The following is a 27500-nucleotide window of genomic DNA, read 5'->3' as shown; positions in this document are numbered from 1 at the left end:
ACTGAGTCTCTCGGCGAAATATCCTGTACGCACGTCTGTGTCATCTGGCCCAGCTCCCAGTGAAGCCAGTCACCAGAGACTTATGCAGGTGGGCTACCTAACTATCTATTCAGGAGCTAACACCTAATATGTATTGACACGAGAGTAGTCTTTTTTTTAAATTCTGCACAGGAAGTGTCTGTAATATTGGGAAGGTTTTGTAATATCTAATATAAACAGATAGCAATGAAGCCGAAAAGTAGACTATTCCGCCGAAAAAATGACAAAATAATTTTACTTTTAATCAATAAATATTCTACATTTAAAAATCTTAAAAGATAACTTACTTTCGAGGGCATCTTAAGAAGTCGTCGCCAATGCATTCCTTAAAGGAATATAAATAATCCATCAAACAGAGGTTTGATAACATCATATAATATCATCCATATTGTTCAATCAAATGAACACGATGGTGTTGGATAATCTTACTAAATCTTATTAAAAAACAAACAAAACGAAAGTGCCTGAAGCGGGACTCGAAACCAGTTCCTCCCAGCAGGTCACAAGGCAATGCCTTAGCGACTAGGCCACCTCATCATCCCCACCCCTCCCCATTTACATATTAGCTTACTAATTAAAGCCCGATTGACAGTTCCAAATGGAGAAAAAAAATGGTTCATATTGTATTCCCTCTATTCCGTCTTTAGGTGGACAGGGCCGAAGTCCAAGACCGTATTATCAAGAACAAGACACTTCACAACGTGGTTGAACCAGCAATCTCCAACCAGTATCTCAAGAAACTCATCACAGCTCTTCAGAGGCGGATAGAATATGACAAGGTAAATGAAATACATGCAGTATCAATGAAATGGTATTTCTCATGTAGAATAATATTAATGACATAATATTATGTAATTCAATAGGAACTGCAGTCTGTATTAAGGAAAATCCTTTGACCTCATTGAAAGTAGAGCGAGATTTGTTTTGACTGTTTGTTGCTTGTTTGTTTGAATGTGTGTTTTTTGGGTTTTTTTTTCTTCTTTTTTTTCTTTTTGTTGCTTTTTTTTCTTTGTTTTTTTTTTTGGGGGGGGGGGGTTGTTGTTTCTTGTTTTTATTTATTCAGGTTAAAAACAAATAAACATCACTTTTCGCAACGAGAATTCAGACTCAGCTGTTTTATAATTTTAGTTTAGAATACAATTCTGAGCATCAAGTTCACCCCGGAATAATGCCGTTTTGAGGCGAATGGTAACTTAATTCCGCTTCTTTTCTTTTTCTAGATATTGCTATTCCACGATACAGAACTGAGGAAGATGAGCGAGGGAATGTCCAATCCACACATTCACTTATCTTACACACTACGCCAGTTCTCCCAGGGTTACGGCCAACTACTTACACTTATCGCTGACATCCTCGGGGAAGACACGCCCAAAGACTCGCATTACGACGATGACGACTCTAGCTCGGATGACGAGAAGGAAGGGGTTTCCATTACCAGCACTCTGTCCATCTTAGAACGAATGAAAATTATCAGTCTTAACGGTGTTATCCCTATTACTGGCTCTGCATTCAGACATGGAGGTAAAGGTAGTATTCGTTTAATTTGTTTGTTTGTTTATTTGTCTGTTTAACTACTCGCTTCAACGTTAGCGGCTCCAATCGTGGCCTTCGTAAAGTTATGGCCTGACCAAAAAATGACGTCAAAATGCCAGTCTTTTGCCACAAAAGAAAACAAATCGTGAGTTGTATTCAATAGTTCAACCAATGAAATAACTTGTTTCCATGAGCACTACTAACGACGACTCATTTGGCGGTGCAAAAACCAAATAATGACGTCAAACTGCCAGTCCTTTTGGATTTCAGTGTCAGGCTATAACATAACGATGGCTACGGTCCAATGCTGCCATTGAGGAAGTACGCATAAGTTCCATATTCTGCAGATCTTGCTTTATTAGGGGCAGCGTGGCTCATCGGTACGTCCATTGCTTCGTACCCGAAAGGTACCGAGTTCAATCACCCGCCGCTTCGCTGTTGTGGCCTTGAGCAAGTCACCTCGCCCTAGCTCACTTTGCGGCGCTGCTCCGCGGCTGACGCCTGGGCTATTCCAGTCTTCCCTTGGAATAGACCCTAAAGACAAATTTTCCCACGGGGATGAATAAAGGGAATTTTATTATTTAAAAATGTTATTATTTATTATCTCTTCTCAAAATATTTTGGAACGACCTGTCCTCTTTCTTTCTGTCTTTCTTTTTCAATTTAAAAAAAAAATATTTGTTTTTTAATGTTTTAATTTTAATTTTATTTTTTATTTTTATATTCTTTTTTTTTTTTTTTTGGTTTTGTTTTCCATTCTACTATTAGTCCAGTAAATTTAGGTTTTGACCGGGAAGAAATTGGTACCAAACTAGTTTTTAATCGGATGAAACTAGACAATGATCTAAACCTCACCTGAAAAATCCACAAACATCAGTCCACGGGAAGAAAAAAAAAGCAGCCCTTTTAGATTTAACAATGTGTGAGAAAAATTCCTCTTTAAAAGTTGTTAAAGGGAAATAATTAATTTTTAAAAACTTATTCTTTCCATTTAACGAAGACGAAGCTCGAGGGGGGGGGGGGTGATATTGGGTAGCCTCTCAATTTCATATCTTACATTTATTTATTTTACATGTAATGTATGGGTTTCTTTTGGGTTTTTTTTTTTTATTTTTTTTTATTTTTATAGTTACCTATTGTTTTTCATTTATTTATTTATTCTTTTTTTTTATGCGTTGAGGTGTAGAATTCCAACTATAGGTTTCGTTTTTTTTTAAAAACTGGATTTGATAATGTGCGCGCGTGCTTTAATCAACACAAAGTTTCCCAAAGAGAGAGAGAGAGAGAGAGAGAGAGAGAGAGAGAGAGAGGGGGGAGGGGGGGAGAGAGAGAGAGAGAGAGAGAGAGAAAGGGGGGGGGGTAGAGGAATGGACCGAGAAGAGAGAGAGGAAGGGAGAGCCTATTTCAGCTTTTCCGGAAAAAAACATAGGGAATCCCGATAACTCAGTTGGTAGAGCATTCGCTTCGCACCCAAAGTGACCGAGATCTCTCCCGGGTGAAGTGGAGGCTTATTTTCTGACCCCCTTTTACCCAGAAGTGATTAGGTAGGTGGGACTGTAAGATGAGGCGGGAAGTACTTTGCAACAGACTGGCGTTCTATCCAAAGGGTAGCAAACAATTGCTATTGACTGTTTCACACTTCGGAAACCGGGATAATCTCCGTTCCACGGTCCTAATGGCTCTGGAGTACTAAAAAAATGAACACGCTAACAGTTAACAACGTCAATATTTTACTATTGCATTGTCATTGTGTTTCCACGTTGTTAATTATGCTGATGACAAATTCAGTCTCACAAAGGCAATCCATGTAACTGCTAATTAATTAGCTTGTTGTCCCAGTACCCCCATCCCCAATGAATTTCCACTCCACTTTTTTATCAGTCGGCCGAATCTGCTTTCGTTTCTCAGGAAGTGGGCGTGACAACCTCGGTACAATCGAAGAGAACAACAACACGGATCGCTCGCCTTTTTCAGCTACACAACACCACAACAAACACACCAACACAGCTTCCTCCTCGCCTGTTATCATTTCTCAGCATAACTCTTCAGGATATAGAGGTAAGTCTTTTTGCGTGTGATGCACAGTGATTTATTGTCGGTTGTATTTACTCTCGTATCATTATTTATTTATAATATTGTTTGCTTTGTGATTGTAAGGTATTTGATCTATGTATTATGCTGACTATGTGTAAAGACGAACCGACCTCAAAATATTTTTTTCACTTTACCCAGTACCTACCCAATTATCTCATTGCCCATCACACCGCTATCGATTAATGTTTCAAATAGTCAACACAAGAAGATGATTATAAAAGGCATTTAAAGTATACTCATTATAAAATTTGTGAATCCTTATCATGGAGATGTCTGGATTTCAATCACGATGTGAAATAGATGTGAATGATTATGATGAGGAAGAGGGGTATTATGATGATGATGATATTGACGACGACAACAAGAGCAACTATAATGATGATGATGATGATGATGATGATGATGATGATGATGATGATGATGCTGATGCTGATGATGATGAAAGCATAGCATAGCAATAATAACAATGGTATTCACAATTATATAAGTGAGGATAGTAATAACAATTATAATTGTGATTTTTAGTATAAGTATACCGCAGTGATAGAAGTAGCATTAGTAGTAGTAGTGGTAGTCGTAGTCGTAGTAGTAGTAGTACTAGTAGTAGTAGTAGTAGTAGTAGTAGTAGTAGTAGTAGTAGTAGTAGAAGTAGTAATAGTAGCAGCAACAGTAGTAGTAGTAGTAGTAGTAGTAGTAGGTAGTAGTAGTAGTAGTAGTAGTAGTAGTAGTAGTAGTAGTAGTAGTAGTAGTAGTAGTAGTAGTAGTTGTTGTTGTTGTTGTTGTTGTTCTTGTAGTAGTAGTTGTTGTTGTTGTAGTTGTCATAGTAGTAGTAGTAGTAGTAGTAGTAGTAGTAGTCGTAGTAGTAGTAGTAGTAGTAGTAGTAGTAGTAGTAGTAATAGTAGTAGTACTAGTAATAATAGTAATAGTAATAATAGTAATAGTAGTAGTAGTAGTAGTAGTAGTAGTAGTAGTAGTAGTAGTAGAAGTAGTAGTAACAGTAGTAGTAGAAGTAGTAGTAACAGTAGTAGTAGTAGTAGTAGTAGTAGTAGTAGTAGTAGTAGTAGTAGTGGTAGTGGTAGTAACAGTAGTAGTAATAGTTGTAGTAGTAGTAGTAGTAGTAGCAGATGGAATAGGACTAGTAATAGTAGTAGTACTAACTGTTGTTATTGTTATTGTTGCAAAAGTAGTAATCGTAATAGTAGTAGTAATAATAATAATAATAATAGTAGTAGTAGTAGTAGTAGTAGTAGTAGTAGTAGTAGTAGTAGTAGTAGTAGTAGTAGTAGTAGTAGTAGCAGTAGGAATAGTATTTGTAATAGTAGTGGTACTAATTGTTGTTATTGTTATTGTTGCTAACGTAGTATTCGTAATAGTAGTAGTAGTAGTAGTAGTAGTAGTAGTATTAGAAGTAGTAGTGATAGTAGTAGTAGTAGTAGTAGTAGTAGTAGTAGTAGTAGTAGTAGTAGTAGTAGTAGTAGTAGCAGTAGTAGTAGTAGTAGTAGTAGTAGTAGTAGTAGTAGTAGTAGTAGTAGTAGTAGTAGTAGTAGTAGTATAAGAAGTAGTAAAAGTAGTAATAGTAGTAGAAGTAGTAGAAGTAGTAGTAGTAGTAGTAGTAGTAGTAGGAGTAGTAGTAGTAGTAGTAGTAGTAGTAGTAGTAGCAGTAGTAGTAGGAATAGTATAAGTAATGGTAGTAGTACTAATTGTTGATATTGTTATTGTTGCAAAAGTAGTAATCGTAATAGTAGTAGTAGTAGTAGTAGTAGTAGTAGTAGTAGTAGTAGTAGTAGTAGTAGTAGTAGTAGTAGTAGCAGTAGTAGTAGAATTATTAGGGATAATAGTAGTAGTAGTAGTAGTAGTAGTAGTAGTAGTAGTAGTAGTAGTAGTAGTAGTAGTATAAGAAGTAGTAAAAGTAGTAGTAATAGTAGTAGTAGTATTGTTTGATAAACACACACAGCTTACTGTCATTTACCGGCAATGTAATATTGTCCTTTTTGTGTCTATGTCAAAACGTTTAATATCTTTTTCAAAAAGAATTTTTTAAACATGCATTTAGTTTTTTAATGAACATTTCCTCTTTGCGGGACAGATAAATATGTAGATAGATCTAGATAGAAATACATTAGATAAATGGATTGATGGACCAAGAGAGGATGCACACACACACACACACACACACACACACACACACACAGGAAGAGAGAGAGAGGGAGAGAGAGAGAGAGAGAGAGATAGAGAGAGAGAGAGAAATAGATAGATAGATGGATAGATAGATAGACATATAGACATGTAGATTGATAGATAGCTCTATATATATATATATATATATATATATATATATATATATATATAGAGAGAGAGAGAGAGAGAGAGAGAGAGAGAGAGAGAGCATTGTGTGTATCATTGTGTAAGTATCAATAAGTTGATATTTAGTAGAAAAGAGTAAAGAGATTTAGATATAATGGAAGAGGGGAGAAGTGGAATGGAATGAAGAGTGAGACAGGCTTGTTAAAACAGACATACTCGTACAAGACAAATCGGCAGACAGATTATCCCAAAAATAAGAAAGCAAACGAGTTTAACTGAGGCCACGGTACAGCTCATCTAGGAGACCCTTTTAAAACAAACAAGTTCCACTGGACCTAAATAGGAAGGAAGAAGGGGGTGGGGAGAAGGAATATATAGTTGTCGTTTGTAACTGACAATTGCTTGCTACCCTTTGGATAGGACTAGTCTATCGCAAAGGACTTTTTAACATTTTTAATTGAACTTTTATATAGAACAATATCCACTAAACGTGCTCAAAGCGCTTTACAAGGGGTCCGAGCCAACAGCAACACTTAACAGTGTAGGACAAGATTTGACGCCTGTTAGGCGATAATACAATTTTTTTTTTGGACAGAGACAACGCGGTTAACAACCAGGTACTCATCTTATACCTGAATGGTGAGAGAATGTGAGTAAAGAGCCTATTCCAAGGACCCAACTATGCGCCGAGCAAAGCTCGAACCCAAGATCTTCCAATCCGAAAGCGAGTGTCATACCACAAGACCACATAGTCGCACAAATCTAACAGTCCCGGCAGCTACCCAATCACTGCTGGGTGGACAAGGGCTATCAGAAAATATCTCGACTGCACCCGGGATCGATCGGTCCCTATGAGTATGAAGTAAGTAACTGAGGTGTTTGGGAGGGGGGGGGGGGGTATAAGTAAATCAATAATAGCGTGTTTATGAACCTAAGTAAGCCTCTCAGCACGACTACCTGCGATGCAAACAAACTTACATCGGAGCAAACAGAAAAACAAATTGTCAGATTTATTATTGATAGGTATAGCGCAGATCAATAGGGTATGAGAATATACGAGTATTTTAATTTTGAATATAAACGATTCATCTTTGAAGAGTAGACAGACAGCTCGGCGGCAGAGTGGTTAATCCTATAGCCAAATAAATAAGCAAGAAAGACGAACAAACGATCAAACAAAAACTTGAGCTTTTATTAAATGTATGTTCTATATGTTTGTATGTAAGCAATGAAGAGATGAGAGAAGAGCAAATAAAGAGAGAAAGTGATCAAAACGAGTAAGAAGACGATATAATTTTAAAACAAACAATTGCCGCCTGGCATTCTAAAGGGGGGGGGGGGGGGGGGTTGCTAGGGTGAGAGTAAATGGGTGGCACCTGGTGCTTGTGAGTCATGCACCTTGACATGAAACAGAACTGTACAGGTCTAACCTTTGAGTTCCAAGGAAAATCCTTGGGCTAATAATCCAGGTAGGTTTATTTCTATCCCAATACTTATTTTCGATTTTTGTACTACTTTCTCTTATTCTCTCTCTCTCTCTCTCTCTCTCTCTCTCTCTCTCTCTCTCTCTCTCTCTCTCTCTCTCTCTCGTTCTTTCTTTCTTTCTATCTCTCTCTTTCTCTTTCTTTCTTTCTTTCTTTCTTTCTCTCTTTCTCTTTCTCTCTCTCTTTCTCTCTCTCTCTCTCTCTCTCTCTCTCTCTCTCTCTCTCTCACTGTGTGTGTGTGTGTGTGTGTGTGTGTGTGTGTGGATCTGTCTAACAGCCTCAGACATAAATCCGAGCGCGCGCACACACGCACATTCATCCATTCATTCAATCTTTTTTATTATTATTTCCGTTTTTAAGTAGAGACCTCTACATACTTCTATTCATTTTAAGTGTTTCACTAAGAAACCTACGCATAGGAATTTTTAATCAATTCGTTCAACATCTACTTCTCATGTAAAGTACATGTAGCCTACATGTGCATTGACTATCTCGCTGTGTGGTCTAGTGCTCTGACATTCGCTTTCGGAACGGAAGGTCCTAGGTTCGAATCTTGCATAGTTGAGTCCCTGGAAAAGGCTCGTTCCTCACATTCTCTCACCGTACGCAAGTGTAAAATGAGTACCTGGTCGTTAACAGCGTTCTCTCTGTCGGAAAGAAGTTGTAATATCGTCTAACAGGCGTCATATCTTGTTCTACATGTTAGTGTTGCTGTTGGTCAGCGACCCTTTTTAAAGCGCTTTGAGTACGTTTAGTGGATACTGCGCAAAATTAAAGCTCTAGTTTTATATTGTTTGTTATTCTTTTTATTTACATATTCTATTTTCATTTTAAACAGTATCTCTAATGACTTAGCAACACCCCTCTACCTACTATTCTAAATAGCACCTCTCCAAGCTTCGACTATGGATTCTGTACCAAATAGTCAAATAATGAGTTTGATCGTTGACCCTTGCGATTTTTTTATCCTTTTAAATTATTCTCGTTCTCCCTTTTTCTTATTGTGTTGTCAGAGGCTGTACAGGTTATAATACACACACACCCATACACACACACACACACACATATATATATATATATATATATATATATATATAGTTGTATGTGTGTGGTGTGTGTGTGTGTGAGAGAGAGAGAGAGAGAGAAAGGGGGGGAGAGAGAGGGAGGGAGAGAAGAGAGAGGAGGAGAGAGAGAGAGAAGAGGGAGGAGAGAGAGAGAGGGAGAGAGAGGAGAGAGGGAGGAGAGGAGGAGGAGAGAGGAGGAGAGGGAGAGGAGGGAGAGGGGGAGAAAAGAGAGAGAGAGGGAGGGATACAGAGAGAGAGAGAGGGGGGGAGAGTGAGTGAGGGAGACAGAGAGAGAGAGGGAGGGATACAGAGAGAGAGAGGGAGGGAGAGAGAGAGTGAGGGAGACAGAGAGAGAGAGAGGGAGGGAGACAGAGAGAGAGAGGGAGGGAGACAGAGAGAGAGAGGGAGGGATACAGAGATACAGAGAGAGAGGGGGGGGGGGGAAGAGAGACAGAGAGAGAGCATTCGGTATTCTTGCCACTTTCATCGGCTTTTGCCTGCGATGTTTTCCGAAAAATACATGGTAATTTTTTCCCCTTCAATTTATATAATTCAGATTTAGAAGAATATTCATACTCATAGAAATATTTATGTAATAAATTTTAACCTCGGAGTTAAGTGCGGCAGAACACCGTCCGCATGCGTAATCATCAATAAATTTTTTATCATTGGAAACCGCTGATATTGGCATCATTAACATTAAAGCAACATTAACAGCTATGATAATGTTTTTGGGTGTGGTTTTATCAAGAATATGCATGAGATTGAGATATGTCAAACCTTGACTGCAGTGTTTCATTTTGATAATATTATAGTAATATATGGCTATGTGGTCTAGTGGTATGACACTCGCTTTCTGATTGGAAGGTCCTGGGTTCGAGCCTCGCGCTCGGCGCATATTTGAGTCTTTGGAAAAGGCTCTTTACTCAATTTCTCTCACCGTACTCAGGTGTAAAATGAGTACCTGGCCGTTAACAGTGCTGTCTTTGTCCAAAAAATTGTAATATCGCCTAACAGGCGTTATGTTCCGTCCTACATGTTAAATGTTGCTGTTGACCAGGGACCCCTTGTAAAGAGCTCTGAGCACATTTGGTGGATATTGCGCTATATAAAGTTCAATTTTAATTTAATTTTTAATAGTTTTTTTTTTGGTTGTAATTCCGTGGTTAATCAGTACCAGAGGCGTGTTACATTGTTTCATTGCATTTAATACCCGAGCAGGTCCTTTTCATACAGTAGATGTTGTAAATGTTGCTGCTCGAAGCTCTAAGAAATAAATAACAATGTGAAATTGAATGTAAGCACAGATAACAGATAAAATGGACGTTTCGGGTTTCCCCTTTATCAACAAAACAGGATATTTTACACACATGATAGGTAAAACTTCATTTACAAAATAGCAATCATGACACAAACATCAAGTGACCAACAATCTCAAAATGATGTCATATTGCGTGCACTTATTTGCAGGTCTGGTAACCTAAATTGTTAAGGGCCCATCATTGTTGTAATGGAACACTCTCAAACCAACGCAAAATATTGTCCATAACAAAAATGTTAAAGCAATCCCATATATATGGGCTCGGTTATCAGACCTCCAAATATGTGCACACAGGTTGAACCTAATGTTTAAAGTGGAATTTAAGGTTAAACTCGTAAATCTGAGGACATTTTGGTATTGGTATATATACCAGAGTAATTCTCTTTCTGGCCAAAATGAAAATAAGTGATTTCTCACTGTACGGAAACGTCGGTATAAGTGATAGAAACACCTTGTAAGAAGTCTTGGGATGTTACACCTATCACCTTATGTCTATGGAATTCAGCTGTTATTGATAGTGACATGAACTCTGACCTATAGCATTACTAGCGTGAGGCATACATTACACGAACAATGCCTAATGCCTGGTTATTGTTTTATAGGGAGTGCATATTTTATTTTTTCTAGGAGTAATGCTGGTGGAAGATTCATTATCTTTTTGAAATGCATTGAGCTTTTATGGCGTAAATTAGAATATGGGGTTATAACAAAATCTACAAACATATAATAATATCTACAAGTCTTACATCCGAACACAATTATGGCCTGGTTTTAAATTGATGGAATGGAGAACATTTGGCATTGGTTTGAGAGTATTTCCATTACAAGAGTAAATCCATAGCACCCCGGGTTATCGAACTTTTAAATAAGTACTCATCAGGTTGACTAAAGGCTATGTTAATTGGAATTTCTATGTTGTTTTTTACTTCTTCATTGTATCTATGTTATGAATGTAAAGCGCCTAGAGTATGTTATAATTGGGGTAAGGCTCTATACAAATGTCATTTATCGTTATTACTGTTAATAGGAAGTAAAGGTTTCCTGTATAAAATCGAAAACGGTGTTTTGTCAAAATAAATGGCAAATTACGTGCTCAGTAAGATTATAGTGTGTTATGTGTGTGTGTGTGTGTGTGTGTGTGTGTGTGTGTGTGTGTGGTGAGGGATGGGGGTTTATGTATTTGTATGTGTGTATGTGTATGTGTGTGTGTGTGTGTGTGTGTGTGTTAGTAAGTTACACCGTAGGAGTTATCTACCAAGACGCCGAGTTAATTACCGCAATGTAAATGAAAGTATACCTTTTTAAGGAGAATATGTCGTTATGTGCGGCTATGTGGTCTTGTGGTATGACACTCGCTTTCGGATCGGAAGATCCTGGGTTCGGGCCTCGCTCGGCGCATTGTTGGGTCCTTGGAAAAGGCTCTTTAGTCACATTCCTTCACGGTACTCAGGTGTAAAATGAGCCGGTAATAGCGTTGTCTCTGTCGGAAAAACGGGCGTCATGTCTCGTTCTACATGTTACGTGTTCCTGTTGGTCAGGGACCCTTTGTAAAGCGCTTTGAGCACGTTTAATGGATATTGCGCTATATAAAAGCTCAAGCTTTTGTTGTTGTTTATTTTTTTTCGGTATGTCCCGTCCTACATGTTAAATTTTGCTGTTGACCAGGGACCCCTTGTAAAGCGCTTTGAGCACATTTAGTGGATATTGCGCTATATAAAAAGCTTAAGTTTATTATATATATATATATATATATATATACATATAGCATGCTGCAATTCTCTTACTTGACACTTTTATTTTCATGGCAGCCAGAAATCATTTAATTTTAAAATAATTCGATTAAGATTTTCTTTTTCAAAGAGATAACGCCGGTACTCACTTTTTTCCCCACCTGAATTGATGCGATGTGTTTATGTAAAATACTCACAACATCCGCCACCCGGATGTAATTTAAGGAAGAGTAACTCTTAAAATGCTATATACGTGTTTTGGAAGGGGGGGGGGGGGTAGGTAAATGGAAGAGGGGCGATAGGTCAATTGGTAGAGCTTTTGTCTCGCAAGTAAAGGGATCAAATATCGGTTCATTGTGGTTTGGCCTTACAGGCGTTTTGTCATCCTGCATGCAATGTTATTAAGTGTTGCTGTTTGGTTGGAACTCCTTGTTAAGCGCTTTAAGCAGTGGTTATTGCGCTGTTTAAAAACTCATTTTTTAAAATTCTCTTTATTTTTTTTCATTTTTCATCAGAGAAGTCAAACCAGTTTATTCGAGGAGGAAAAAATCAGCACGATCACAACAATCACAAATATAACAAGAACAACTACAATCACAAACACCATCCCCACCATCACCACCACCATCATCATCATTTCAATAAGCATCACCTCCAACCTTACCACCTTCAACACCCCATAAAACGTGCTAACGGCACGACCCCCTACATCAGCCACCCAATCCCCATGGGGATGGATCATGTGGCATCCAATGACCTCCATACATTTACTCCCCCCACCACTCCGAGAACCCCCACCACATCTACCAATGGTAGCAGCAACTACAACAACAACAACAACCTCAACACGAATAATAGTAACAACAATAATGACATCAACAACACAACATCATCGATCACACCGGCTCCCAACGTTGCCATGTTAGAAAAAGAAATCACCTACCTGAGAGACGAATTGGCCCAGTCTAGGGAACATATTCAAAGACTGCAGGAACAAGAGAAACAGATGAGAGAAAGGTAAAGGTATTTTCTTTTGATCTTTATCACAGACTGGTTTGAAATATGGTCAAGTTGAATATGGATGAGTTTGGGAGCAGAGCGATGCGAGTGAAATATAATAAATAGTAACTGATTTACCTTTACATATTTGACTGTCTGCTTTATATGAAGATAGATGTAGTTAATGTCGAAGGGAAATGAAAAGAGCCGCGTTTCTTATTGATAACATCTTTGCTTTTAACTCTGGGTTCGACACACATCCACCGCGCGATGGGCCTTGAGCAAGTCACCTCACCTTAGCTCACATTGCGGCGCTGAACTGCGGCAGAATCAATTTCACCATAGGGATGAATAGAAGCGATTTTGTATTTATTTATGATATGTATATCAATGTATTTATTTATGAATATGAAGAAAGGGAACAGCGGATTTTAGTTTAAAGGTCTCTATCCAAGTCATAGGGATGGGGGTCCTCGTTGCTCAAATGGTAGAATTTAGAACTCTTCCATCCCCAGAAGTAACTTGGTAACGTTGCTTAGATTTCACGAAAAGTACACACGTAATGATTACGTGCCATCGTTTCCTGTCAGGGGATCGAATGTGAAATGAGAACGGTGCGAGGAAGGAACAGAGAGAAATAAAGAAAATTATATATATATATATATATATATATATATATATATATATATATAGAGAGAAGAGAGAGAGAGAGAGAGAGAGAGAGAGAGAGAGAGAGAAGAGAGAGAGAGAGAGAGAAGCGTTGAGAGCGGAGACTGAAAACTGAAAACATTTATGGATGCAGGTTAATACTCGTAAATAAAGAGATTGATGTATAGTTCGGCGAATATATATATATATATATATATATATATATATATTATATATATATATATATATATATATATATAGATAGATAGATAGAGCGAGAGAGAGAGAGAGAGAGAGAGAGAGAGAGAGAGAGAGAGTCAAAAAAGCATTTAATATTACTTTACACTCCTATATTAATTTTCGATGTCATCCTTGAAAATATTACAACATAGATCTAATTGACGCTTTTTTTTTTTTTTTTTGGGTATTTTTTTCAGACTATCAACTTTTGTACATCACCAATTCACCACCAAGTCCACCACTGCATTTGAAGATTTGAACCTTGGTTCTCTCCGTCCAACCAGCCTTATTCGCAGTTACGATGATTTATACAGAGAGGGTCGAATAGACACCTTAGACGCCCTAGATTCTTTGCCAGAACTCAAAGGGCTGGACATTCTGAAAATGAAAATCCTGTTTTCCGTCGTGGTGGTAAGAATAGAAATGATGTCGTCTTTACATATTTACAATTATTCCATCTTTTTTTTTTTATAAGGGTTTTACGGCACTTGCAACACATTAAGGTCATATCAGCGCCAGTAAAAAGGAAGAAAATGGGATAGTAAAAAGTTCTAGAATTACAATAAAGCATCCAAGAAAAGGTATGACAAAGGGGAATTGGTTCAAATGAGAAACAGGTGTAGATTCCAAGAGCACACTCTCAAAGTACTTAGTTTGAGATCACTAAGAGTCTCATCCAGACACAAGCACATGTCCCCACTAAGAGGAATACACTCAAATGTTTTACAAATCGTATATAATATAAAGAAAACATAATACAATGCATAACAGAGAAATGATTTATAAGGAAAATAATATCATCTCCCAAAACTCTAACTATGCATTTGACTGTTTCCCTCCCAGCTAGGGCATTTGGCCAGGACCAGGACAAAACAAAGTTATCTCATTCCGAGACAAATAAAGAAAGCACGTTGGAAAACAGATATTGTGGGATAGAGACACAGTAAGTACCTCCCTGCCCAAAATGGGAGGTCAGGAACCCAACCCAGTATTCCATCTTTACACACTTAATTATTATTTTATCTCTACATCTCTGTGCAGCTAAGCGGTGAGATGGTATGACACTCGCTTTCGGATCGGAAGGTCCTGGGTTCGAGCCTCGCTCGACGCATAGTTGAGTCCTTGGAAAAGGCTCTTTACTCACATCATCATCATCACCATCATCGTCGTCGTCTTCGCACACATAATCATCATCCGAGTTTCTTCTCTTTTTCTCGAGGACAACCTCGCAACATTCGATGATCTTCACTGATAACACGTCTTCAATATTTTGCTGACAGCTTTTCCTTTATTTTCCTCTACCTCCTTTTCCGTCTACTTTTCCCTGCAGTATTTCCTCATGGATCGTTTCACGCCTCCTAATAATAATATGACCTTAGTGTGTGACTATGTGATCTAGTGGTATGACATTCGCTTTCGGATCGGAAGGTCTTGGGTTCGAGCCTCTCTCGGCGCATAGTTGAGTCCTTGGATAACTCTCTTTACTCACATTCTCTCACCGCACTCAGGTGTAAAGTGAGTACCTGGCCATTAACAGCGTTGTCTCTGTCCGAAAAGAAATTGTAACATCGCCTAACAGGTGTCATGTCCCGTCCTAAATGTTAAATGTTGCTGTTGGCCAGGGACCCCCTGTAAAGCGCTTTGAGCACATTTAGTGGATATTGCGATATATAAAAGCTCATTTTTCCCATTTTTTTTAGTGGCCAAGTTTCCTTTGTTTGATGGTCTTCAGGCGGTCTCTCTGAGTTATGTCTTATTTCTCTAAGGTTTGTTCATTTCTTTCCCATATTTTTTTTTTTGTTTCTCCTGCACAGCCACATTTCTAATTCTAGTTTCAATTCTCTTCTCAAGACCAGTTATCAACGACCAGGTTTCACAGTCACACAAAAATGTTGTTATTGAAAGACTTATTTCACGATAAGTGAGAATCTTTATCAACTTTTTAAATTTTGCTTTGGCAACCCCATTCCTCCTTTATATTCATGCCTCACTTCTTTATCTTCCGTGATAATCTGTCCCAGATATCATAAAGTTGTTTACTTGTTTACACTGTTTTCTGATCTATTCTATTGTTTATTTATGGAATGTCTTTTCCAACTCATCAATAGCCTGTCGTTCTCACTCTCCTCCTAAACAATTGACTTGTATATAACCACGCCCATTGAACTAGTTCGCACCAATCGGATTGTCATAATTTAGTAAACAAAGGCAGTGGTTGCTAAAACCAAGGTATTACCCTGGTTTGCATGCGTTTAAGTAATATAATCACATGTTGAACACACAAAACTATGTGCAATCTTGAACGTTTTTAGTCTGAATGAGAGAATCTATTGATAATGAATAACCCAACTGACGGTCTTAAAAAAACAATACCAAAGAATGGTACAACATTCATTTTATAAATTCCCTATCATTCTTTCTTGTTTTCTTCACAGCTTTCATTCCGTTGTGTTCAACAATCCCTACACGATTTGAAGGGACGATTGCGTCACCTGCTTTGCCTGCCCCCACCCATCACTGATATTACCTCTGACCACCCAGGAAATCTTTCTAGAGAGATGGAGTCCCACATCAATAATTACCTTTGTAAAACCATAGACACGCATGACATTTCACCCATGATAAACGTGAGTTCAATTATTATAAAGATGAGCAGCGTAGATAAAACTATAGTTTTAAGAGATCTTTCTATATACACTAATTTCTCTAACTTTCTCTCTCTCTCTCTCACTCTCTCTCTCTCTCTCTCTCTCTCTCTCTCTTTCTGAGTTTATCTATCTATCTATCTATCTATCTATCTATCTATCTACCTATCTATCTTTCACTCTCTCTTTCCCACCCCCCTCTCTCTCTCTCTCTCTCTCTCTCTCTCTCTCTCTCTCTCTCTCTCTCTCTCTCTCTCTTTTCCTTTCTACACGTCAATAATAATTACCTTTGTAGAACCATAGCTATGCATGGCATTTCGCCTATGATAACCCCCTCGTGGATCTTTACCTTGCAGTTGGTGAGGGGGCTTGAGGCACACGGGAGGGCAAAGGTGTAAATCCCGGTCGACCGTCACGAGACCATCCCGGGTATCGAGCCAACGAGCCACATGAGCTGCTCGCCCCGGTGTGTGACTAAATTTGATCCAAACCCGGTGCCCGAATAGCAGCCCTATCCCGGGCGCCACACTATTGTCCTTATGTCGAGTCCCAAACAGTCCCGTCAATGGCGAAGCGGTCTGCCGCCTAGCCAAATAATACCGCGTTCGTGTCGCCCGGGTCGTCGGCACGTCCGAGAAAAAAGCAAACGTCCCATGCATCAATCGATTCGCGGCCTGCCGATTGGAAAATGCGACGGCGGGGATGGCGAACTGACGCGTATATTGTCCCTGAACGTCGAGAGCCAGAGTATGGCAAAAAATGAGCTTTTATCAAAGCTACTGGCCGTTCATTGCGTTGATATCCTCCTTTTACAGGAGACCCACCTTTATTCAGACGCGCAATCTTCCCGATTCCAGATCCCAGGCTATACGGTGGTCCAACGCGAGGACACTTCGAGGCTCAAAGGAGGGGTTAGCGTTTACGCTAAAGAGCCATCGAAGGTAAGGGTCATTGAGAGCGTAACGGACAGCAATGGGGTGAACCGAATTTCCGTGGAAGTAGGTGGACTGTGTTTGCATAATATTTACAAACCACCTAGAGCGACTTGGACTACACCACCGGTACCGGTGGTCAGCCATCCTTCCATCTGTCTGGGAGACTTTAATAGCCACCATCACGAATGGGGCTACCGAGACTGCAACGAGGCAGGAAGACAACTCCGCTCATGGATGGACTGTAATGATCTACACCTAGTGTACGATCCTACAGCCAAGGGTACCTTCCGGGGTACCCGCCATAAGAAGGAGTATACTCCAGACCTCACCCTCGTAACGAAAGGCGCGAACGGTGAACCGTTGCAGGTGAAGCGGACAGTCCTCGGGGACTTTCCGCATAGCCAGCACAGGCCGGTTCTTGTCACAGCTGGGGTGACAATACCGAGGGTGCAGTCTCTCCCACTTTGCAGATGGAATTTCAGGAAGGCTGACTGGGAGGAATTCAGTTCCTATATCGAGCAGGTCTGCCCTGCCATTCCTCCCAAGTCCAAGAATATAACCAGATTTAGTAGGCTACTGGTTAAGAGCGCTCAACGCTCTATTCCACGGGGCAAACGGAAATTCTACACCCCTTGCTGGACAGCAGAGTCGGAAGAGCTGTACCGAGAGTACCAGCAGACCCAGTCCCAGGACACAGCCGATAGACTACTCCAGTCTCTGGCAGAGGGAAGGAAGCAACGGTGGCAGGAGACCGTGGAAAGTCTCGACTTTACACACTCCAGCCGCCACGCTTGGCGTTTGATAAAGAAATTGGACCCAGATCGGAACTTCGCGAAGGCTGCACCGGAATGCGAGGCAGACACAATTGCCAAGAATATTAAGAACCGTAGCAAGCGGGTCCCTAATCAGGCTTTTGAGCGCGGTGTCCGCAAGGCGTACCGTACGATTTTGGACTCGCTACCTGCGGAGGAGTCGGACTGGACGGCCCCGTTCAGTCCCCGAGAAGTGGGTGCAGCCATTAGCGAAGTGAAGAACGGCAAAGCAGCTGGGATAGATGGTGTATATCCCGATATGGTGACGCATCTGGGCCCCAGGGCACGGGCCTGGCTAGCAGAGGCAATGTCTGACATCCTTGCAAACGGAAAGCTTCCACAAGTGTGGAAGCATGCGAAGATAGTTGCCATCCTGAAGCCAGGGAAGCCGGCGAAGGAGGCAGACAGTTACAGACCCATATCGCTGCTGAGCTGTCTTTACAAACTGTTGGAGCGTGTTCTATTAAACCGATGGGGGCCGGTCCTAGACGCTGCCCTGCCACCTGAGCAGGCAGGCTTCAGGGAAGGGAGGTGCACCACGGAGCAGGTCATTGCCCTTACAGAGCATATTGAGCACGGGTTCGAGAGAAAACAGCAAACAGGTGCTGTGTTTATAGACCTATCAGCGGCGTACGATACGGTCTGGTGCGATGGGTTAATGCTCAAACTTGCAAAAATCATAAGGTGCAAAAAGACCTTGAAGTTGTTCTCTTCGATCTTAGGGGAAAGGCAATTCCACGTCGCGCTGGGAGACGCCACGAGCAAAGTTAGGAAATTGAAGAATGGGGTCCCTCAGGGGTCGGTACTTGCGCCAATGTTGTTTAACGTTTACATTAGCGATATGCCGAACACTTCCTCCCTGAGGCTGGGATACGCAGACGACTGGGCACTCGTTACTCAGAGTAAAGTGTGGACCCGTCTCGAGAGCGTACTCAGCGAGGACGTCACCAGACTCAAATCCTACTTTGACAAGTGGTACCTGAAGATGAACACTTCAAAAACCGTGGCCACTGCATTTCACTTATGCAGTGGTTGGCACACCCGTAAACTGAATGTCCTAGTCGGGGACCAGCCACTCCCATATGAGCCGCGTCCAAAATACCTAGGGGTGACGCTGGATCGCAGCCTTACCTATCGGGTTCATCTCGAAGGGGTTGCCCGGAAGATAGAGAAGCGGAATAGTCTTCTGAGAAGCTGGCGGGATCGACTTGGGGCGCTAGCCAAGCGCTCCTGAGAACATCCGCCCTGGCACTATGCTATTCCACCGCGGAGTATTGCGCTCCAGTGTGGGGTAGAAGCAGAAACGTTGAGAAGGTGGATGTAAAACTTCGCAAGTCGATGCACATAGTGTCGGGAACGCTAGCAACAACCCCTAGAGAATGGGGCCCGGTGATGGCAGCGATCCAGCCCCCCGATGTCCGGAGGGAGACCATTACGGGAAACTGGCTGAGTAAGATCAAAGAGAGAGGGAATGGGGATACCCCTCTCATGCGCATAATGAACGGTGCCCCCGTTTCGAGCCGAAATAAGTCCCGGCAACCCTTGTACGCAGAATCCCTGACTACGGACAGAGCTGCACATACGAGATGGAAGTCGGTTTGGACGAATTCAATCCCTCGTGGGGGCGGGGACCTACACTCCTCTAAGCTTGGTGAGAAGTTGCCAGGCTTTGATACCAGTAAGAGGAGACACTGGGTAGCTGCGAATCGGCTTCGGTCGAGGAGCTGCCTAACGGCCGGTGCGTTACATCAGTGGGGTCTAACTTCCTGTCCTTTATGTCCACGCTGTGGGCAAGAACCCGAAACGGCAGAGCATCTAGTCGAAAGGTGTGTTGTGACGATGCTACCGGGCGGGTTCGCGACGGTGCACGAATGCGGACCGGACTTTGCTGATTGGGTCGATCGTCATAACATAATAGTGTGAACCATAAGAAGCTGCTGCCTATGATAAACGTGGGTACAAATGTAATGAATACCAGTGTACATAAAGCTATGGTGTTAATACACATCTCTCTCCCTCACTCTCACTCTCTCTCTCTCTCTCTCTCTCTCTCTATATAATATATATATATATATATATATATATATATATATATATATATATATATATATATAGCCTCCTTAATTATTCTGCACTCTTCTCCAGATTTCTAATCTGTATTTTATCATTGTTTTTGCTTGAGGAAACTCACACAAACAGGCACAGATGTATATATATATATATATATATATATATATATATATATATATATATATATATATATATAAAGCAATGACTATGAAAAATGTTTTTTTCTCTTTTTGAGGAAAATTTTTGTCTAAAATCAAAGGCCTATCTCCACTGAGTAAAAATGTTTTTGAATTTTGAAAATCCATTCATAAATAAACAAGTTATGCAGTTTCAAAGGTGTCATTTATTTGGATGACCCGCAAAGAGAAAAAAAACGCGAAAATATGGGACGCTTTTTCGGCATTTTTTTCGACCTTTGGTTTTATCTTGCGTAATAAGTGGATTAAAAGATTGAAACTTGAAGAGCAAATTAGGATGGTGTTTTGTAAAATACGGGAAACGTCCTCGTCATATTCATATGAAATTTTACAACCAAAAAGAAGAAATGTTCATGTATTACCTTGTCAGCGACAAAACCTCCACGTCCGGTAGTTTTAGAAATATTTTACTCCAAAGAGTAACAATCTATTTTAACGGTCTTCTGGTAATCGCACGAGTTTTGTCGCTTGACATAATCTAAAATGACCTTTTTTCTAACTGTGTGCCAACTTTCAGTCATATTCATCAATAAACAGCGTCGTAATTAATATTTTTAAATAGCATAAAGGACACGGCTTCGTCCCATATTTTGACGCGAATTCGGGCACTTCGCGTAAGCGAAAAAGAGGCCCAAAGATTTGTGCGGGATAGTCATTGCTAAATATAATTCAAAAAAATATAAACATAATATGATCTCACCATTATTATTATGCAACACCATAAAAATACTTGTCAAAACCTTAAATGTTCGGGCTTCAATTGAACGAATTACAATACTCATGAATTATTCACATTTTTTTGGGAATCACTCTTTAGAATGCAAAACATTATATCTAGATATGTCCAAGATGATCGTATTGTCATTAATATTTTTGTATATTATTTTTGTTGTATTGCGAAGACAGGTGTGAGAAAAATAATAAACCCAAACTTTTTACCGTTACTTTATTCGAGGGATATTTTAGTATTTTCACAACATAATAGTCACGATACGTTTAACTAAATGCGTTTCGAAAGCTTAGTTTTACACCGCCCACAACGGGACTGGAACTAGGGACCGATCTGTTCGAAAGCGTGTTTCTTACAACCAAATCACAAATCGCACAAAGAAGTAGGCCGTGCGTGGTACAGCGTTATCATACCGTGAAGATACTGAGTTCGATTCCCCGTGTAGTGCGAATTCGAGCAAGTCACCTTACTCGAGCTATTTTTACGGCGCTGCACTGCGGCTGACGCCATGGTCATTCCAGTCTTCCCTTGTAATGGATCGACTAAAGCTAATTTCCCCTCGGAGGTAAATAAAGGGAATTTTCTTTCCGTATGTCTTCATCAAGACCGGATATGATATAGATATTTGCTTTATTTTGTTCACTTTTTTTCTTCCCAATTTCTAGGAAGTTTGCCAAAATATCTATGCCACCTTGTACGACTACCCAGGTCTAAAGCAATGTGCCAAATTATTAGACTACGCCAAAACTACAGTCAGACTGGCCTGGGGGTTGACAGTTCAGAACCCACCATTCTATATCGTGTACGATTCAAAGACTTTCCAGGTAAGAATTCAGATCATCTCGCCACTGTCCAGACTTAGATGACAATTTAGAGATTCTTGACCGTTCCATCTATCGTTTTAATAATATTTTGTTTTTTTTTTTTTTGTTGCTTTAGGTCTCTTCCAACACAATTGAGGTTATATGAGAGACCGCTGAAACAAAAAAAACAAGCAATCTAACAAAAATAGTACAAATGTAAATCAAAATCATAACCTAAAGATATAAGCTAAATTATAAATAACCAAGAACAAACAGGCAGAAGATTTACAGAAAAAAAAATATCCCCTGTCAAAAATACAACCACAAACCAAAGAAGCAGGATAGGCTAGTAAAGAGAAGAAGAAACGACATCACTATCGGATCGTACACCCATGCGAACATCATAGGTATATGATTCAAGGGTGATGCTCCCATCCAACCACCCGCTTAATAATATTTGACTTGCTGTAAAATAAATTCATGTTTCTGTTGCGCAAGATCTGGTTTCACCATGCTCATTGCGCCTCAAAAAGTTAGAATGAATCCCCTAATAATAACAATGTATGAATTAACATTTTTAGTAGGGCAGAGAAGTCGTGACGTCACACCTTCTACTCTTCCGGTTCCAAACTCCTTGAAAGTGTGTGTGTAACCAGTTCTTCCGAGAACTAATAATGAATATGTTACATTTTGAATCAAAAGGTAGCATAACTATTTTAGTAGCAGGATGTATAGGCAGATTCTTGAGATTACGTAAAAGAGCAAGAATGGATTATCTTTATTGACGACTATGCATATATTTAGACTGGAAAATAAGATACCATCACTCTGAAATCAGAAGATCAATTACACAAGCTATGTATCTACTCCCCCGAAAGAGTGGTTTTACACTACCAATGAGATTGGAACCAGTTTTTTTCATATCACACTTTTGTTCCCTATTCTTCTCACAGTACAGTCGCTTTCAAGAGCCATTAAGCATTTTACTTGATCCGTCAATATCAACAGAGAGCCCCCCCCCCCCCCCCCCCCCCCCCCCATTAATACGTGTTGTGTGAGTCGAGTCGTACATAGTGAACACTGATTATGTTTTAAATGGTAACCTTACGACCCATTGAGAACACTTAATGTCTCTTGGAAAAACAATGATTGAGAAATATGCAGACATTGGGAATAGCAGGTATCTTGTTCTGGAATGTAATGTATGGTGCGGTGTTATTAAAATGAGATTTAGAATGTAAGCATTTACGATATTTCAGCCGCGTACATAAAGTAGCGATTCCATCACTTCGTGGCCGAGGAGAGAGAAACAGCGAGTGGATATCATATATTAATTGTCCATTTGTTATCTGCATTTCTCATATCATTATGTATATCGTGCGGCTATGTGGTCTTGTGGTATGACACTCGCTTTCTTTCGGATCGGAAGGTCCTGGGTTGGTGCCTCGCTCGGCGCATAGTTGAGTTCCTTGGGAAAAGGCTATAGACTCACATTCTCTCGCCGTACTCAGGTTTAAAATGAGTTAACAACGTTGTCTCTGTCGGGATAAAAAAAATGCAATATCGCCTCAAAGGCATCATGTCCCATTCTACATGTTACGTGTTGCGGTTGGTCAGGGACCCCTTGTAAAGCGCTTTGAGCACGTTTAGTGGATATTGCGCTATATAAAATCTCGATTTTTAAAAAAGATATCATTGTCCTTTCTCTCTCTTCTTACTTACATAAGGGTGACAAATTAGGGAACAGGCACTGGTATAAGATAAAGATTTTTTTTAACGTGTTTGAAACATTGCCAGACAAAGAAGAAAGAAAAATACAAGAAGAAAAAGCCATCCAAAAAAAAAAAAATCAGCCTGTCTAGACTGTGGATCGAACCTCAGGCCTTCCGATTATCATTATTATAAGTATGAAATCAGAGTCTTCTCAGAGTAGGGCAGTTAAGTGGTTAACAGAAGGAATACTACATCTGACGAATGGTCCTACTATAAAATATACAGGCCATTGATGATGCGGTACGGTAATTATTCTTGAGAATATTTCAGCTCATTTGAGTCTTAATTTACCACTCCAAAGGTGTAAATAAAAATGTGAAATTGAATGTAAGCTTCATTTTAATATACGAAAACAGATAACATGGACGTTTCGGGTTTCCCCTTTATCAACAAAACAGGATGAATGAAACACTACAGAGGAATGAGATAATGTGGTAGTGGCGTTGTTAAGATGAATAAACAAAAACATTGATGGGCACAAAATAATGTAAATAACACTGTGAAATTGATGTAAGCTTCAATTTAATAACGAAAACAGATCTGTTTTCTTTATTAAATTGAAGCTTACATTCAATTTCATATTCTTATTTATTTGGGCACAAAAACTAGAGATCTAGTATTGTGTAAGCAAGCACGAATTAAAATAGGACAATAGAGATTTATAAAAGGTGCGCAATTAAATAAGTCAAAAGAGGGGAGGCGGGGAGGAACTTACATTCAATTTCACATTGTTATTTACTTTTTCGAGCTTCGAGCAGCAACATTTAGACTATATCACTCAAAAGGTGCGGCTATGTGGTCTAGTAGTATGACACTCGCTTTCGGATCGGGAGGTCCTAGGTTCGAGCCTCGCTCGGCGCATCGTTGGGTCCTTGGAGAAGGCTCTGTACTCACATTCTCTCATCGTACTCAGGTGTAAAATGAGTACCTGGCCAATACAGCGTAGTTTCTGTCAGAATAGAATTGTAACATCGCCTAACAAGCGTCATGTCCCGTCCTAAATGTTCAATGTTGCTGTTGGCCAGGGACCCCTTGTAAAGCGATTTGAGCACATTTAGTGGATATTGCGCTATATAAAAACTCATTTTCTATTTTTAAAGGTGGAAAAACTAACTCGTACAATTACGACCACCTCCTCTTAGATCTTAATTTCTTGATAAAATTGAACCACAATTATTATTTTATTTTCTGTCTCTATCTCCTCCCCCCTCTCCTCCCCCCTCTCCTCCCCCCCCCCCCCCCCCCCCCATCTACCCCACCCCTCCTCGATTTCCAGGAGCAAACATTATCTCGATTCCACACATCTGACAGTGAAAGCAATGACGTGAAGAGTTTCTTATGGCCTATCCTGGTGGATGGACAAACAGGACACTGTGTCGCTAAGGGTGTGGTTATCACGTGATCGAGGACAATCCTGGAAATAATGATTTTTTTTTTTTTTACTGAATGCATTTAGTATATTACATAATTAAAATCCTCTTTTCAACCTCATGGGAAATATTTCGTAGGGTCTATTTCTAGAAGAAAAAAAGAAACCAAGATAAGTCATGCGTTAGCCGCAGTGCAGCGCCGCAAAGCGGGCAATATAGGTTGAGAATTTTTATTTGCTCAAGGAAAAAAAACCGAGATGTCAACAGCTGGACTATAACCCAGGTCTCTCGGTTGAAAGTGCGATTCCTTATTCACTTGGCCATCTCGTGCCTAAATCTAACTCTAATCTGATAAAAAATATTATCTGATATGACAGGTTTTTACTTACAGAGCAGAAAAGTAGAGCGATATGGGCTTTAATCACGTCCATAAGGCCAACGCTTTTACTGTTTCTTGGTAAAAATGGCCAGGCCTGTAATTATAACTGAATAAGTAATATGAAATATTATGAGCTTTAAGAATATCAGTCCTGCCTTCAAAGGGTTAATGTGATTATAATGATCTACTAAAACGCGGGGAAATTAGTGAACGAAAGTCTTTTTTATGTTTTGTTCTAACAGCTTCGGTCATAAAAATTAATGTCGGAAAAAGAAAGCCATTTTGTATTGAATTATTTGTGTGTGTTTGTGTGTGTGTGTGTGTATGTGTGTGAAAGAGAGAGAGAGTGTGTGTGTGTGTGTGTGTGTGTGCGTCTCTCATTAATTTTTGTATAAAAAGGACATAGGTTTAATACAATTTATGTCCTCAATGGTGTTAACGACCATCTTAATCTGGATGAGATGAAGTAACAGTCTTAATGTAATATACACAAGACATAGAATGGCTTTATAAAATAATATGTCAGCACCAATCCAGACAACCCAGAAATGAAATAAAAATATTTAGATATCTAGTTATATCTGTAATGAATTTTTAAAAATTTGGCGATTTTGATGACAATTATAAGACTGAGTTGTATGAGTCATTGTTTGTTTGTTTTATTATAAATCCCTCCTCCCAGTTGGTGGAAGAGACGAACTGGAAAATAGAATTAATTACCGTACCGCATCATCAATGGCCTGTATATATTATAGTAGGACCATTTATCAGATGCAGTCTTCCTTCTGTTAACCAGTTAACTGCCCTTCTCTGAGAAGACAAATATTTAAAATCATCGATCGATTTGAATAACCCCAATCTTGACTTACTTGACTTATGCCTCTTGGCTCCTGGCGGAGCATAGGGCCTCAAAAGCACTCTTCCATCTTCTTCTGTCCCTGGCACAGACCTTTGCCTCACTCCAGGTGAGATTGGAAACGCAAAAATCTTGGTGAAGGCTTCTCCTCCAAGTCTGTTTTGGACGACCCCGTTTCCTCTTGCCCCAACCTTGGTACCAAAACATTTTTTAAAAAAACAAAAACCTCTCAAACCTGGGACCTCGCGAGGTCTTTCTTACCCCAGATTTGAGAGTTTTTGTCGAGATGGGGGGCTTTAAAACCGATCGATATTTGAAAGACGAGTTTTCTGGCCCTGTCTTTTCAAAGTATGCAGTTAACTGGTTAATCAAAAGTAAACCATGGCTTTGGTGATCTAGAAATTGGATTACCTGTACCTACCATAACATAACAATCAAAATAAGGAAGAATCAATAGTTTCAATCATTTACGTTGTAAGACAATAGATGTTTCATTTACATAAGAACAAAAATGGAGGCCGCTTAAAGGTATGATAATTAGAATTGCATAATAAATCAATGAAATGTTTATAACATTGCGGCATTTTCATGTGTAGTTCATGTATTTGTTCTATGTTATAATTAGTGTATCGTGTATACGGAGTTTAACTAAATGGCAATAGCATGTATTGGATACAGGGTCATATTATGTAGGAACTGTAACAAAAACACCTTCCAGAGTCCAAAGGCATCGCCGAGTAGTGCAGCTATGTAGTCTAGGGTTATGACACTCGCCTTCGGACCGGAAGGGCCAGGGATTGAATCCCGCGCTGAATGGCGCATAGTTGAGTCCTTGAAAAACGCTCTTTACTCACATTCTCTTGCCGTACTCAGTTGTATAATGAGTACCTGGCTCTTAACAGTGTTGTCGCTGTCGGGGGAAAATGTAAGATCGCCTAACAGGCGTCATGTCTCACCAAGTCTTATTGTTGGCTAGGGAACCCTTGTAAAGCGCCTTGAGCATGATTAGTTGATATTTCTCTATACAAGTGCTCTATTGGGGGGGGGTCGTTTGTTTGTTTGTTTCTTTCTTTCTTTTTCTGTGAGCAAAGCATGAGATCAACAATCCAAACACAAAGTAAAGCCAGCAACCTTATCTCATTGAGGCGCAGCAGATATTCATTACAAATCCAGCTTTATTTTGTAATTTATTATTCTTAAAACAAAGAACAAGAATGCGCTATATATAGCTTTTCTCCGTACTTAAAAAAAAAATCACGTGCGGTATTTAAAATTTTGACAGAAAACTCATCCTTCAAATATCGATAGATTAAAGTTGACCTCATTAAAAATTTTGACAAACAATCTCAAGGCTGAGACTCTATTAAAGTTGTTTTCTCGATTTTTATTTCAAAATAGTCTGATCGAATAAAGGCATAAAAACAGGGTCCAATGCCTGAGTGCAATAATAAAAGGAGACAGGATCATGATAATT

The 27500-nt window shown here is 39.7% G+C and overlaps 1 protein-coding gene across 8 annotated transcripts in view; it reads left to right on the top strand.

Moving 5' to 3' along the window:
• Positions 1-26601, top strand: part of LOC144966500 (uncharacterized) — a 51860-nt gene extending 25259 nt beyond the window's left edge. For 4 of the 8 annotated variants that reach the window (XM_078903115.1, XM_078903116.1, XM_078903113.1 and 1 more), the window contains 9 exons: positions 1-88; positions 687-818; positions 1260-1560; positions 3481-3630; positions 12085-12586; positions 13654-13867; positions 15892-16083; positions 21511-21669; positions 24698-26601. The exon at positions 1-88 is cut by the window's left edge and continues 135 nt beyond it. In XM_078903115.1, coding sequence (XP_078759241.1) covers positions 1-88; positions 687-818; positions 1260-1560; positions 3481-3630; positions 12085-12586; positions 13654-13867; positions 15892-16083; positions 21511-21669; positions 24698-24823 — 1864 coding nt within the window. In that variant the 3' untranslated portion in view covers positions 24824-26601. Of the gene's footprint in view, positions 89-686; positions 819-1259; positions 1567-3453; positions 3631-12084; positions 12587-13653; positions 13868-15891; positions 16084-21510; positions 21670-24697 lie in introns of all 8 variants that reach the window. The other 4 variants (XM_078903112.1, XM_078903110.1, XM_078903111.1 and 1 more) reach the window with 2 other exon arrangements.
• The last annotated feature ends 899 nt before the right edge of the window (positions 26602-27500 follow it).

The sequence above is a fragment of the Berghia stephanieae genome, chromosome 2 (assembly GCF_034508935.2).
Source record: "Berghia stephanieae isolate SIO BIC M18660-M18661 chromosome 2, UCSD_Bste_1.3, whole genome shotgun sequence".
In the NCBI taxonomy this organism is placed as follows: Eukaryota; Metazoa; Mollusca; class Gastropoda; order Nudibranchia; family Aeolidiidae; genus Berghia; species Berghia stephanieae.
This window is presented reverse-complemented; position numbering and strand designations above follow the sequence as displayed.